The following is a 15,557-nucleotide window of genomic DNA, read 5'->3' on the forward strand; positions in this document are numbered from 1 at the left end:
TGAAGTCAGACGCAGGAGAGCAGAACTAGGTAATAGCAGGAGCAGTTTAATACAAAACCAACAGCATCAAAATAACCATAATTTGTACAAAACCCGACTCAACAAATGTGCATAAGCACTACAAACAAACAATTCCACACAAAGACATGGGGGAAACAGAGGGTTAAATACACAACACTTAATGAGGGAAATGAGAACCAGGTGTGTAGGAAAAGAAGACAAAACAAAATGGAAAATGAAAAATGGATCTATGATGGCTAGAAAACCGGTGACGCCTACCACCGAACACCACCCGAACAAGGAGAGGAACCGATTGGGTGGAAGCCATGACACATCTAGAATGGTATAGTGTAGTTGTAGTTTATTTCTTTAACAATTGTTGTATTTTATTGCTTTTCTCTACATTTTTCTATTACAATCCCTATTATGGCTGTCACAGGGGAACACCACAATCCTGGTCGTTGTGGATCGGTTTTCTAAGTACTGCCGTCTCCTCCCTTTGCCCGGTCTCCCTATGGCCCTACAGACCGCTGAAGGCCCTGTTTATGTGACAGGTTAAAGGACATATTCATAGCCTGTTATACATTGAAAAGTATTAGTAAGTTCATAGTATGTGAGGATCTTAAAACATCTAAGGTTAAAAATATGCATTCAGTATTAGTTGATAGAGATTGATAACATTCATATAATTGTGTTAAAGTTCAAATCTGTCAAAGGGTACGAATTGTGAGAGTAATGTGTAAACGTTATATTGATTACTTTATTTTGTGGTGCCTAAAAGTGTTAATCTGTGATCTACGAAATGCTCTTAATCTATGAGCCGGAGATCGATTGCTCTGGTCTCCACGCATATTCCTGGGGAAATTCGAGGTCTTTTCTCATTGAACTAAATGTTGACTTGAGAATACAACACCGTATCACTCTCGTGATTATTTCTCCCCTGTTTTCAGGTACTTTATTGATGATAAAAATAGTAATTTAAATGTTATAACTAGCGAACATGTCAAGAGTGTTTAAGGTGTGTTTTAGTAACGTCTTGAGGAAGTTAGAGTTAAGTTTGAAGAGAGTAATATTAGCCCTGCTCGGTTGAAGTGAAGGATAGCATCGTACTGAGAGTAGCTGCCATTTTATGTCGATTGTGAACGAACATGCGTGTTGTTAATAAGATATTTTGCTGTGTTATTTGTATAATGGGTTTTCTGTTATGTAATGTGTTACTTTTGTGAAATGATTGAACTATACGTTGAATTGAGAATACAACACCGTATCACTCTCGTGATTATTTCTCCCCTGTTTTCAGGGGCGTAACATTTTTGGAGGCTCCGCTGAGATAGCTGCTCAGATGTCCAGTTTCCACATCCTGGTCGCTGAATTCCGAGCCAGCTAAATCTCCACATAACAACTCAGGCAGGCTGCAGTGAGGAAAGTGTTGCTGTTTGGAGGAAGTTGGAAGTTAGTGGTTAAGTACGTGTCAACTGAGGCCATTGATCGACCATCAGAGACAGTAAGGACCATCTAATTCAGAGTCAACTCCTGCACAGTAAAAGTTCCTCCTGTTCTGTCAACATGACAAGCGCCTTGGAAGAACTACAGGAAGAGGTAGTAGGAGAATTACACACCCTGACTAAAGACAAATTACTAGAGATATGTGATTTCCTTGAAATATCAGGCGAACAGAGAAGAGATGTTAAAGACAAATCCCGCATAGCATTAATGACTCGCATTATGATGTTCCTTGAAAGAGAGGAAGTCACAGAGTTAGAAGATGGCGGCATGTCGGAATTGTTGCTACTTAGAGACGAAATGACAGAGATGATCAGTGGCAGAGATAACAAAACAGGGCAAGTTGACCATGATATTGAACCAGCCGGAACACATCACAGAATAAGAGGAAATGAGAACTGTAACCCCACAACAAGGGGTGGGAACTGAGCAGATTACTGCAGCCAAAGTCAGTGATTCTCTGCGTCAGCCCCAACACCATGTCAATCTTCAGGGGAGCGTGCCGCTCTCACCCAATGCACAGCCCAGCCCATACTGGCGCAAAGAGTTTAAAATTTCTGGTCAGATAGGTGAACCGGGCCAAAAAGAAAAACTGATTTTTTCCAGCCTTGCCCATCAGATTGAAAATGGACTTAACAGAGGATATCCTGAGGTAGAAATAGTAGACGCAGTAGTCAGGGCTATTTCTCCAGGCTCACAGCTACGCAGCTACTTGGAAGGTAAACCCCAGCTAACTCTTCCCACACTTAGATGTATCCTGCGTTCCCACTTCCAAGAGAAGAGTGCAACAGAGCTTTACAAACAGCTAGCTTCAGAAGCACAGCATAGCAAGGAGACCCCTCAAAGCTTCCTGGTGCGTGTTTTAGATTTGAGGCAAAAAGTACTGTTTGCATCCCAGGAGTCAGAATCAGGGCTTAAGTATGACCCTGCTCTAGTCCAGAGCATGTGTTTTCACACAGTCCTTACGGGTCTCCAGAGTGACAGTATCAGGATAGACATGCAGCCTCTCCTGCTAGAGAGCGAAACATCAGATGAGGTTTTGATAGAGAAGCTTAACATTGCTTGTGCTAATGAGAGAGAAAGACGAAACAAAAAGCGTTTTAATGCCCCACAGCCTGCTACAACTGTAAGTGTAGTCCAGTTAGAGGATATGCCATCTGCAAAGTGTCCTGTGAAGGAAGCCAAAGCTACGATACCCGCAGAACTGTTAACAGAGTTAGCTGAACTTAAGACAGGTGTAGCTTCTCTAAAAGGTCTCAGTGCAGAGATTGCTCAGATTAAGGAGACATTACAGCAGCCTATGTTTCAGTCACAGCCTTGTGCCTATGCCCCACCCCCAGTTAGGAGGCCAGATAGGGACCCCCAGCCACCTGTTTCCCAGCAGCAGTATTACATCAACTACAGCCGGTCCCAAGCACTTGACCCTGCACAGCATCAATATGCACCTAACCGGTATACCAACCACTCTGCTCAAGCTCCAAGGAGGTGTTTTGTCTGCCAGCAGGCCAGAACAGATGCACGCTGCACACACTGCTTCCGATGTGGGAGTGGAGAACATTTTCAAGCTGGATGTAAAATCCGGGGAGCCAGACCATCAAGGGAGGCCCCTTTAAACGGAAACGGGTTACCGCTGAGGGACGAGTGTTAACCGTAGCTACCAAAAAGTCCCAGAAATGTGCAAATTGTGCCAGAGAAGAGTCATTTGAGAACCTGAAACAATGTTCATCATGTAAAGAGACACTGTACTGTTCCAAAGTATGTCAAAACCAACATTGGACTAAACATAAGGAAAAATGCACTCACCTGAAAAGTGACTCTACCAGTGAAAGGTTTTCCTGCACAGAGGAAAATGCCCACTCCTTACCATCCCTAGCTCAAGGTTGCCACCCCGTAAGGTCACCTCGCTAGTCGGCAGACAGTGCCTTATTGAGTGTCACCTGAATCGCCACCACCTCCAAGCTTTATGGGACACAGGCTCTCAGGTATCGGTCATTGATGAACGATGGAAAGAGGAATCTCTCCCAAACGCAAGGCTGAGAGATGTTTCAGAAATCCTGGACTCACCTGATGATCTAAGGTTGACTGCAGCAAATGGGACTGAAATGCCGTACCTGGGATGGATTGAAACAACTTTTCGTCTAGCCTCTGAAACTGACCAAACAAAGGAACTGATCATCCCAGTGCTGGTAATGAAAGGCTGTCACCTATCTCATCCCATCATAGGTTTCAATGTTATCGAGCACATCTTGACAATGACCGAAAAGACTAAACGATACAGTACAGTAAAAACAGCTTTCCCAAGCCTCAAAAGAAACAAGGTGAGAGCTTTTATACAGGCTGTTAGCGCAGAACAGACAGATGAATACGCAGTGAAAACCAAGAAAGAGAAGGTTGCTGTACCAAAACACAGTAGCATTCAGATTGAGTGCCGTGTAGCTTCCCAGCCTTTCAAAGATGACATGACAATGCTTTTCCAGCCAGACCTGAACCCGCAGTGGCCAGATGACCTTGAGTTCTTTGACACACTAGTCAGAGTCAGTAAAGGTGTTTTTCCAGTTATCCTGCTTGATGTCTCTAACCCCACTGACCACGACATTGCCCTGCTAGGACGCACAATAATCGGTACAGTACAAACCATTATGACTGTGTTACCTGCCCAAGTCTTTGAAAAAACTGTCACCTCAGCCACAGTGAATCACACCAGCGTTCGAACCCCATGTACTGCTACTGAACAGTGGGATCCACCAGTAGGTTTAACTCACCTAACCGAAGTACAGAGAGGTTGTTAGGAAAATGCTTAGAGAAGAGTGTCACTCCTTCTCCAGATCAGACAATGACATTGGCTGCATTGAACGATTGAAAATGACTATTTCTCTAAAGGACTCTGAACCAGTAAAGCGCACATACATGTCAGTGCCCAGGCCACTGTATCAGGAGATGAAGGGTTACATTTATGACCTCATAGTCCAGGGCTGGGTTAGGAAGTCAAACTCTTCATATTCTTCACCTGTCGTGTGCGTTCGTAAGAAGGACGGGACCCTCCGGTTGTGTATAGATTACAGAGACCTGAACAGAAAGACACATCCCGACCGCCAGCCCATCCCTCGGGTCCAAGACATCATGGACAGTTTAGGTGGTAATTCCTGGTTCTCCCTCTTAGATCAGGGGAAAGCGTATCACCAGGGGTTCATCTCTGAAGAAAGCAGACCACTGACAGCATTTGTGACACCGTGGGGACTCTATGAGTGGATACGTATGCCATTCGGCCTCATGAACGCTCCTGCAGCTTTTCAGCGGTGTATGGAGGAGTGTTTGGAAGGGCTCCGGGATAACATCTGCATTCCTTATCTGGACGACACGCTAGTTTTCAGTAAAACATTCAACAGCCATGTGAATGATGTGCGAAAAGTTTTGCAGCGTCTCAGAGAGTATGGCATTAAACTCAAACCAAGTAAGTGTGATCTCTTTAAACCCCAGGTCCGTTATTTGGGCAGAATAGTGTCTGCAGAGGGCAGCCGAGTTGACCCAGCCGATTTTGAAGCAGTAAGAGCATTGAAAGAAATCAGACCAGAGACTGTGGGCCAGCTCAGAAAAATGCTTGGTTTACTCACGTACTACAGACAGTACATCAAAGACTTTTCTAGGAGTGCCAGCTGCCTGTATGACCTCCTGAAAGCAGATTCAGAGAAATTACCTGACCACCCACGGAAAACAAAAACAAAGAAAGTAAGTCATGTGGTGCCCTCAAACAAGCCAATCCTGTGGACTGACCAGCATCAACAGGCACTTGAACAGCTGATTGAGTGTTTGCTTCACCCACCAGTTTTAGGTTTCCTGATTTCACTCAGCCATTTGTTGTACACACTGATGCGTCACACCAAGGCTTGGGAGCAGTTCTTTATCAAAAGCAAGAGGGGAAGCTTAGGGTCATTGCTTATGGCTCTCGAACTTTAACAGCAGCTGAGAAGAACTATCACTACCACTCGAGCAAGCTAGAATTTCTAGCTCTAAAATGGGCAATCACTGATAAGTTCCATGACTATTTGTACTATGCTCCGACCTTCACTGTATACAGCGATAACAACCCGCTCTGCTACATTCTGTCTACTGCAAACTGAACGCAACCACTTCCAGGTGGGTTGCAGACTTGGCTGATTTCCACTTTACAATAAAGTACAGGCCAGGCAGAGAGAACGGTGATGCAGATGCTTTGTCAAGGATGCCACTGGATGTAGAGTCACTGATGAGAGAATGTTCTGAGGAGCTTCCACCAGACACCATCGCCGCCACGATACAAGCAGTTGAGGTACAGAAAGAGGCTGTTGTACCTTGGTCATTTTCAGCTGCATCTATGTCAGTATCAGCTGAAGGTGAGACAACCACTGCAACAACCAGCTCGATCCCAAAAGATGGGATTAGAGAAGCACAAGAATCTGATCCAGTCATCCGTCCTGTGCTCAATTTCAAACTGTCGGGTTCCAAACCGCCAGTTAAAGAGCAAAAGAAATTCAGTCCAAAGACAAAATGCCTATTCAGAGAATGGGACAAATTGACAATAGACAGTGATGGCATTTTGTACAGAATCACTACAGCCCGCAAGCAGTTAGTTCTACCAGAGCAGTACAAAGGTAAAGTGATGGAAGAGTTGCACAATAACATGGGACACCAAGGTACTGACCGCACTGTATCACTAGTACGTGACCGCTTCTTCTGGCCATATATGCAATCTGACATCGAGCACTATGTGACTAAAACTTGTAGCTGTGTGTTACGGATACAGTTATCCTGTGTGTGTGTGTATCCTGTGTGTGTTTCTTTTCTCTCCTTCTCCCCTCACAGGTGAAAACCATCACTCCCCAATCAGTCAACAATCAATCAGAAGACACACCTCCTCCTATTTCCTACCCTATCACAGTTCCTTCCCCATGGTTTAAAAACCCCATCATTTGTTTGTTCTAGAGCAATCTCTAGCTCAATCTCTAGCTCAATCTCTCTGCAAATGCCATGTCTGTAGGTCTCTGTGTTTCACTCTCGCTTTGTGTCTTAACCTCTCTTTTGTTTGAGCACCTCCATAGCACTTTGTCATCACCTGTGAGTATTGTTTTTGGGTTATGGTGTTTGTTTGTTTGCTGGTGGGAAAAGGAGAAACCAAGACAAGTCGCCCATGGGCATACACTACCCGTAGGTGAACTTTGTTAAATACACTAGTTAGAACTGGGCGGACCACCCACTGTATTTTTGGTTAGTTAGTTAGCTGTTGTTAAAGTAGGCTAGTCTAGCTTAGGGGTGTTTTTGAATACTTATTGTTTCTTTCCTTGGGTCCAGCTCAGCCCCTTTTCCTGCTCCCCCCCGTTACCATGTGTTTATAAATAAACCTAGAGTTTGACGGTAGATTTCTGTTGTCGTGGTTATTTCGTGCACACTTTTACTTTGTCACAATAATAATTTGCATGAGTTATGTTACGGGTCTCATTACCATCCCCCCTAGACTGTCGGGCCAAAAGGGATTCGTAACACTGTGTCAAGCAGAAAAAGCCAGCCCATGCAACAAGAGCTCCTCTGACAAACATTGTGACAACACAGCCATTTGAACTGGTATGTATAGACTTCCTTCATCTCGACAGATGCAAAGGAGGATATGAGTACATCCTCGTGATTGTTGATCATTTTACACGTTTCACTCAAGCCTACGCCACCACATCAAAGTCAGGTAAAACTGCTGCAAATCTCATCTTCAATGATTTTGCCCTGAAGTTTGGGTTCCCGTCCCACATCCACCATGACCAAGGGGGAGAATTTGAAAATCAGTTGTTCCATCAGTTAAAGAAACTCAGTGGCATGGCGGGGTCCAGGACAACACCCTATCACCCGATGGGAAACGGTCAAGCGGAACGCATGAACAGAACATTGTTGCAAATGTTAAAGACACTAACTGAGACACAAAAGTCAAATTGGAAGGAGTCTCTGAACAAACTGGTTTATGCCTATAACTGCACCCGTTGCGAAGTGACTGGCTATTCACCATTTTATCTTCTGTTTGGGAGATCACCCAGGCTTCCAGTTGATATGCTCTTTGGATTGTGCACAGAGGCAGGTTCCAGTAACCAGCGAGAATACGTGGAGAACTGGAAACGAGGGATGGAAGAAGCATACGCCATTGCAAATGAAAATGCTCAGAAAGCCGCTGAAAGAAGTAAGAAGTACTATGACACTAAAGTTAGGAGTTCAGTGCTACAGCCTGGCGAGCGAGTTCTGATTAAAAACCTGACACCAAGAGGAGGACCAGGAAAACTCCGTAACTATTGGGAAGATAAAATTCACACAGTGGTGAGACAAATGGGTTCAGACCTGCCGATTTATGAATTGAGACCAGAAAAGGGTAGGGGACGCTCCAGGGTTCTGCACAGAAATCTGCTCATGTCCTGTGACCACTTACCTTTTGAGACACAACCAGAAATGACCAAAGTGGACAAAAGTCAGAAAACGAGGAGACACCAGCCTGTATCACAGACTCTAGATTCTGATGAAGACAGTGGGGATGAATATGACCTTCATCATGAGCCGCTACAGGTTCCCACATCTCCTACAGTACCTGAGGAGAGGAATGCTGAACCAGCGAGAGAGTGGGAACACGGGCCCCCAACAGTGAAACGGACAGTTGCAGTGCCAGTCCCTGATACGCTACCAGCACAGCCTCTTGTTGAAAAGCGGCTGGAGGAGACAACAACAGTTAAAGACCTGCCTGCTGAAAATTTGCCTGATGATCGTCCACCAAGTGCCTTTCCTTCATATACTGATGCTGCTGAACCTGAGGAACCAGCCTACCAGCTGCCACAAAGAGAGAGACACCCTCCAAGACGTATCACCTATGATCAGCTTGGTATCCCTTCCTGCTACAGTATACAGCCACAGCCACAGTTGTTCCCTGTCTACTCTGCACCAGGACTGGTTCCATGGCTGCCATCACTACAGCAATGTTACTTTCAGCCACCTTACATGTATGGGCTTCAGCAAACATGAGGCTACAGAGTTGACATGTTTGACCATGGACTACTGTCAGATTTCACAGACTGTCAAAAGAGACAATTTACAGACTATGCATATAGATCATTAAAATTGATGGACTGTTGATCAATAGTATGAGAAAATACTGCTTATGTTATATAGCTGGTCAACAGATATGGACTGTGAATATAACTTGTTAGTTATATTTGAACTGTGACCCGTGACTTCTGCTCAAGTACTACCTTACAGAAGAGGATTTTCTAGGTCCAGTGCATACGAACTGTTGAAGAAGACAATGTTGGTAATGTTGGGACAACATTTATTTTGTCGGGGAGAGTGTGACAGGTTAAAGGACATATTCATAGCCTGTTATACATTGAAAAGTATTAGTAAGTTCATAGTATGTGAGGATCTTAAAACATCTAAGGTTAAAAATATGCATTCAGTATTAGTTGATAGAGATGGATAACATTCATATAATTGTGTTAAAGTTCAAATCTGTCAAAGGGTACGAATTGTGAGAGTAATGTGTAAACGTTATATTGATTACTTTATTTTGTGGTGCCTAAAAGTGTTAATCTGTGATCTACGAAATGCTCTTAATCTATGAGCCGGAGATCGATTGCTCTGGTCTCCACGCATATTCCTGGGGAAATTCGAGGTCTTTTCTCATTGAACTAAATGTTGACTTGAGAATACAACACTGTATCACTCTCGTGATTATTTCTCCCCTGTTTTCAGGTACTTTATTGATGATAAAAATAGTCATTTAAATGTTATAACTAGCGAACATGTCAAGAGTGTTTAAGGTGTGTTTTAGTAACGTCTTGAGGAAGTTAGAGTTAAGTTTGAAGAGAGTAATATTAGCCCTGCTCGGTTGAAGTGAAGGATAGCATCGTACTGAGAGTAGCTGCCATTTTATGTCGATTGTGAACGAACATGCGTGTTGTTAATAAGATATTTTGCTGTGTTATTTGTATAATGGGTTTTCTGTTATGTAATGTGTTACTTTTGTGAAATGATTGAACTATACGTTGAATTGAGAATACAACACCGTATCACTCTCGTGATTATTTCTCCCCTGTTTTCAGGGGCGTAACATTTACACACGTCTTCCGGCACTATGGGGTTTCTGATCGGGGTCCCCAGTTCACGTCAAGGGTCTGGAAAGCGTTCATGGAACGTCTGGGGGTCTCGGTCAGGTTTCCACCCCGAGAGAAATCGGCAGGTGGAGAGAGTGAACCAGGATGTGGACCTGTCACCGTTTCAGTGCGTGTTGGGCTATCAGCCGGTCCTGGTACGGTGGCAACAGAGCCAGACCGAGGCTCCTGCGGTGGAGGAATGGGTGCAGCACTCAAAAGAGGCCTGGAGAGCCGTCCAGGAAGCCCTGAAATGGGCCGGTGGGCAGCAGAAGGAGAGCGCTGACCGCCATCGCAGTGAGGCCCCTGTGTTCGCATCGGGGGTCTGGGTCTAGCTCTCGACCCGAAACCTGCCCCTCTGCCTGCCCTACCGGAAGCTGGGCCCGCAGTTTGTGGGGCTATTTAAAGTCCTGAGGAGAATAAACGAGTTGTGTTATAGGTTACAGCTCCCCCTTACTATCGTATTAACCCCTCATTTCAGGTGTCTCTCCTCAGCGTACACTGTACATGCCATCCTGGATTCTAGTCGTCGGGTGAGGGGCCTGCAGTACCTTGTGGATTGGGAGGGGTACGGTCCGGAGGAGAGGTGCTGGGTGCCGGTGGGGGACATCTTGGACCCATCTCTGCTGGGTGAGTTCCACCGCCTCCACCCGGATCGGTTGGCGCCTTGCCCCCCGGGTTGCCCTCGAGGCACGGGGGGGTACTGTCACGACTCCCACCGAAGGTGGCTCCCCTGCCTGTTCGGGCGGTGCTCGGCAGTCGTCGTAGCCGGTCTGCTAGCCGCCACCGATCCCTTTTTCCTTTTCTGTTGGTTTAGTCTTAATAGTTGCACCTGTTCCTTTTTGTGTTTCTGGATTTTTGGTCTATTTAAGCCTGTTAGGCCCACTTAGGTTTGTGCGTGATTAATTTTGTTCACTGTCGGTTGTGGATGTGTTCTCCTTTTCTCCAGACCGTTTTGTCCTGTGTTTTGGGCTGGTCAGTGTTATGCACCCTGTATTTGGCGTGACTGTTTTGTGCCGGAGAATAAATACTACAAATCAACCTTCTGCTCTCTGCACCTGAGGCTGTCATTTGTTTGGGTTGCGTTTTGGTTTGTTCTGTTGAACAGGTGTTTTTTCTGGACTGCGTTTCTGTTGTTCTGTGGCTACTGTTGTGGTCTGTTCCTGTTCTTTGGACTTGTAAATAAAACGCCCTTTCTTGCAATTCGCTCTCTCCTACGCCTGACTCCACACCCACCTCTCCTAGGGAGAATCTGACAATCAGTGCATTATGACACTCACCAGGACTCCATCATCTCCTTGATTACCTGCCCTGTATATGTCACTCCCTTTGTTTCTTTCCCCAGGCGTCATTGTTGCTGTTTCATGTCTGTGCGTTGTTTGTGGTTCTTACTTTGTATTGTGTTGTCTTTATTTATTAAAACATTCACTCCCTGAACTTGCTTTCCCGACTCTCAGCCCGCATCATTACACTTTCTGTCTCGGATTTGGTTATCAATAAACAGTTTATCATCTACAAGAGCTACACGTTTCCCTTTTAATTTATTCTCCTTGAAGATTGGGTAAAGAACTTTGCGCCGTTCTGCAATTTTTTATGTTGGAGAATTACCTTGATATAACTGTTGTAAAAGTGTTTTCTTTTTTGTAAATGTAAAATGAAGCAATATGGCAAACTTTGGCACATAGAAGTTGATAGATCAAAACTGAATAAATGTAGTTCAACAAGCAACAGTATACAGAATTAAAGAACAATCTAAAATGGTAATTTTATTTAAGCCTTTATTAGTTTATTTTAACCCTTTATTTAATTGGGAACAGATTCCCTTCTACAATCATCACTGTGAAGTGTGAATGAACTTTTTCTGGGATCAACTCTACATGTAGGCTCAGGCTAGATTCTAATGTGTTCTCAAATACTCCCCTCTGAATCTGCCCTACCAGCTACAACAGTGGCAGATTGCAGTCCAGGTACAGTACTTGGACAGAGCTACTGGTATTTCTCTTCCAGGTAAGTCAGAGGTAAATGAAGGAGATTGAGACTCACCCAGCTTCTCGATGTGAGCCTCCATCTTCTCCAGCCTCTTGAGAATGTCTTGGCCCCTGGCCGATTCATTCTGATGGGCCCCCTGCAGTCTCTCCCCATGAGAATGAACCTCCCGCTTAATGGATGTGATGTAGAGTATTCCAGCAGCCATGGCCAGCAAAGGGGCTAGCTGTCGAACCCAGCCTAGCCTCATTGTCCCTCAGCGTGTGAGTGCTCAGCCTGGGGATACAGACAGGATGGCCTTCCTCTATCACTCTCTCAATAAGATCCAGGCTCGCCTGAAAGGAGGGAGTGTGAGGTGCACCATACCTGGCTGGCACCCAGGGGTGTGAGTTTCTTATGCTAATATTCAAATGAATTTTTGACTAAAAGCACACAGTTACTTTTATTTGACTTTGGGCCATGAATCTTTACATTGTAACTTGATAGTCTTTTGTCTTGAAGGATGTAAGTACAATGAAATACCAACACCTTTTTAAATATTTGAGAAAGGATTCAGGACATGTTGTATCCTGTTAGAATGAATTTGCACAACTGAACAGGTTCAATTCAACCATTCATTTGGCATTCAAGTCATTGTTGATTGGAATAAATGCTGAAAGTCACAATACTACAGGTATACTAAAAGTATCTGTAATAAAAAAAAAATGTCCCGAACAACAATTCAAGCAAAGCCAACATAAAGTGATAATGTATTGGGCCTATAGCTTACTGCACAAACGTCATTGCTACAATACTGTTTTTAATTGGTTAATTTAGCATAGGCTTACATTTTTTAAGTTGTGTAAAAGCCATTGAGACTATTCTTGACATGCCATTACTGACCCCTGAAGAAGATGCCCTTCTGAGAATGAATTGCACTATGTGAATGGTTGAAACTCAATAACAACAGAGGTCATTTACTAAGTGTAAGAAAGTCTTTCATTTTTCCTCATGTTAATGCTTGTTTAATGAAAATGCTTGTAAGTAATTTTCTATTAGGTTGAGACTTAGTCTCAAAATGGAGGAAATATCATGGAAAATTACATAGTTAGTCATGCTATCCCGTGTTTTACTATTTAAAGAATTGTCTCTTGTTATATGCTAGTGTGCGCAGCTTAGAGTGAACATTGCAATTAACATGAATTGCTCCTGTAAGTCGCTCTGGATAAGAGAGTCTACTAAATGACTCAAATGTAAAAGACTCTAAATCTACTCGAAGACTAAGGCTTACATGTTCGCAGAAAGAGAAGTGCAACTTTTTCAAGCATAGCCTCATCATCCCTTTGAGCGTAAGCACTCAGCATGGGGATACGGACAGGACGGCCTTCCTCTTTCACTCTCCCAAGATCCAGGCTCGCCTGAAAGGTGAGAGTGTGAGGTGCACCATACCTGGCTGGCACTCGGTGGGTGTGAGTTTCTCACCCTAATGTTCAAATGAGTTTCTGAGGAAAAGCACACATTCAATAATATTTGCCTTTGGCTCATCAATCTTAACCTTGTAACGTACAAGCCTTTTATCCTGAAAGATGTAAGAACTGAACAGGTCAAAAACCTGCACCTAATGGATCCAACCTTTCATTTGGCATTCAAGTCATTGTTGAAGCCAGGAGATAAATGCTAAAAGCCACAATACTACAGGCTGCAAAGGTGTGGCTCTCTGAAAGTCTTGGCTGTCACTAGCACTTTGTCTTGTAATTCAAACTCAAGTCCACAATAAAGAGCAGCTGTAGCTCTTCTCCATTCTAGGTTGACCACCTGCTTTTAAGAGGTACAGGTCTCAGACCATTTCAAATGATTCTGTATTTAAATCCGAGACACTCCACTTATTATGAAATGTTAAGTTTCGTATGGTATGTATTCATTTGTGGTTGTCCATCATCCATTCAGTAAGATAAAGTATGTTCCAAACTCTAATTTGTTCAATATGTTGCGATTTTGCAAGTCGTATGATACTGTATGTTACGAATTCCAATTAGCTAGGTGGCTAACGCTAATGTTAGGTGGTGGCTAACATTAGCTAGGCTGGGGTACCTGCATGGTAATCATCTATTATTTCACTACCTGCATGGTAATAATCTATTGTTTCATTAACTAGCTGAATGTTTGTGTTATACAGCATCAAAATGATCTGAGGTCCAATCAAATGGGCAGAGGCAACCAATTTATTCAATTACATGTTCATAAATGTTTTCGTATCAATATACAGTTCATCAAGTGGAATGCCTTAAATTAAATTATTTCCAAATAGACCACAATGGCTGATTGTGAAATAATTTGGTTGAAATGAATGCACACACTTTCTTTTTGTTGTAGTACAGTACAATAAAAATCAGCAATGTCCTGGCATGCTATTATACTGACTTATAGAAAGATAGCAAAACAGTTACTCAGTACATCACACAATATCATCATTAAGCGCACCAGCTATTGTCTGTGGGGCTCTCTTAAATAACAATGTTCAGCGAGCACTGAAAAATAAACAAGAAAACCATTCAAATTACAATTGAAACATGGTAAAAAAAATACATATTTCATTTAAGACATTGCCAATGTGACCTGGTTATGTATACATACAGTGCTTGAGATATAAACTCGGCCAAAAAGAAACGTCCTTTTTTCAGGACCCTGTCTTTCAAAGATAATTCGTAAAAATCCAAATAACTTCACAGATCTTCATTGTAAACGGTTTAAACACAGTTTCCCATGCTTGTCAAATTAACCATAAACAATTAATGAACATGCACCTGTGGAACGGTCGTTAAGACACAAACAGCTTACAGACGGTAGGCAATTAAGGTTAATTAAGGTTACGGAATTAAGGACAACTTAAAGACACTGAAGAGGCCTTTCTACTGACTCTGAAAAACACCAAAGAAAAGATGCCCAGGGTCCTAGCTCATCTGTGTGAACATGCCTTAGCTGTGCCTCAGCTGCATGCCTCAGCTGCGTGAACGTGCCTTGCATGCTGCAAGGAGGCATGAGGACTGCAGATGTGGCCAGGGCAATAAATTGCAATATCCGTACTGTGAGACGCCTAAGACAGCGCTACAGGGAGACAGGACGGACAGCTGATCGGCCTTGTAGTGGCAGACCACGTGTAACCATGTTCATACAAATATTCACACATGTTAAGTTTGCTGAAAATAAACGCAGTCGACAGTGAGAGGACATTTCCTTTTTGCAGAGTTTATTACCCCAAATATTTCATATACAGGTCACACCTTAAACCAATAAGTTAATCATAACAAAAGTGTAAAATGTACATTAAATGATGTACTGTTCAAAAGGAAATATATTCCATTTCTGAACATGTTACAAATATAAAAACAGTTTTAAAATGACTTTCTCTAACTGGAGCATGTGAAAAGCATCAGCACCAGTTTCCTTAAAAATAAGCTTACAGAGAACAAAAAAAAGCTACCCTCCTTCATTTGGCCCAGGTTTTATTGAAGAAAGCTGAACATTGTAGCAAATTATATTTTTGTCAAGGTAAGAGAAGTTAATCAAAATAGATGGAACTGCTTTTTTGAAGAATTAAGAGCTTTTTAAAAATGACATTTGTGTGAGGAATAAAAAAAACAGACGATGCATTGTGGGTCAGAGAGAAGTCACTTTGGATGCTGAAAGGCACATTTGAATAACAAGTGGTGAGGATCACTGGTCAGAATATTCCTGTTTTGTAGACACTGGGAAACTTTGTATATGACAATGGCGTATGAAGAATATCAAACCATCCAATCCCAGTCCAAGCTTGGCATTTCAGGTCAGGAAAATAACATTCCTTTACATTGACCACTTGAGGGCCCTGTTTTTGAGCTAACAGTTGTCAGCTCGACAGCCCTTTCACTGACTTACAAGTGATTGTCATTTTATTCAGTAACACCT

At 43.2% G+C, this 15,557-nt stretch overlaps 1 protein-coding gene across 1 annotated transcript in view; it reads right to left on the reverse strand.

Annotated features, from left to right (window-relative positions):
- LOC115133807 (probable polypeptide N-acetylgalactosaminyltransferase 8) overlaps positions 1-11,930 on the reverse strand; it is a 35,456-nt gene extending 23,526 nt beyond the window's left edge. Inside the window, exon 1 of the mRNA XM_065021602.1 lies at positions 11,691-11,930. Coding sequence (XP_064877674.1) covers positions 11,691-11,883 — 193 coding nt within the window. The 5' untranslated portion in view covers positions 11,884-11,930. The remainder of the gene's footprint in view (positions 1-11,690) is intronic.
- Positions 11,931-15,557: the final 3,627 nt, after the last annotated feature.

The sequence above is a fragment of the Oncorhynchus nerka genome, linkage group LG8 (genome assembly GCF_034236695.1).
Source record: "Oncorhynchus nerka isolate Pitt River linkage group LG8, Oner_Uvic_2.0, whole genome shotgun sequence".
Lineage (NCBI taxonomy): Eukaryota > Metazoa > Chordata > Actinopteri > Salmoniformes > Salmonidae > Oncorhynchus > Oncorhynchus nerka.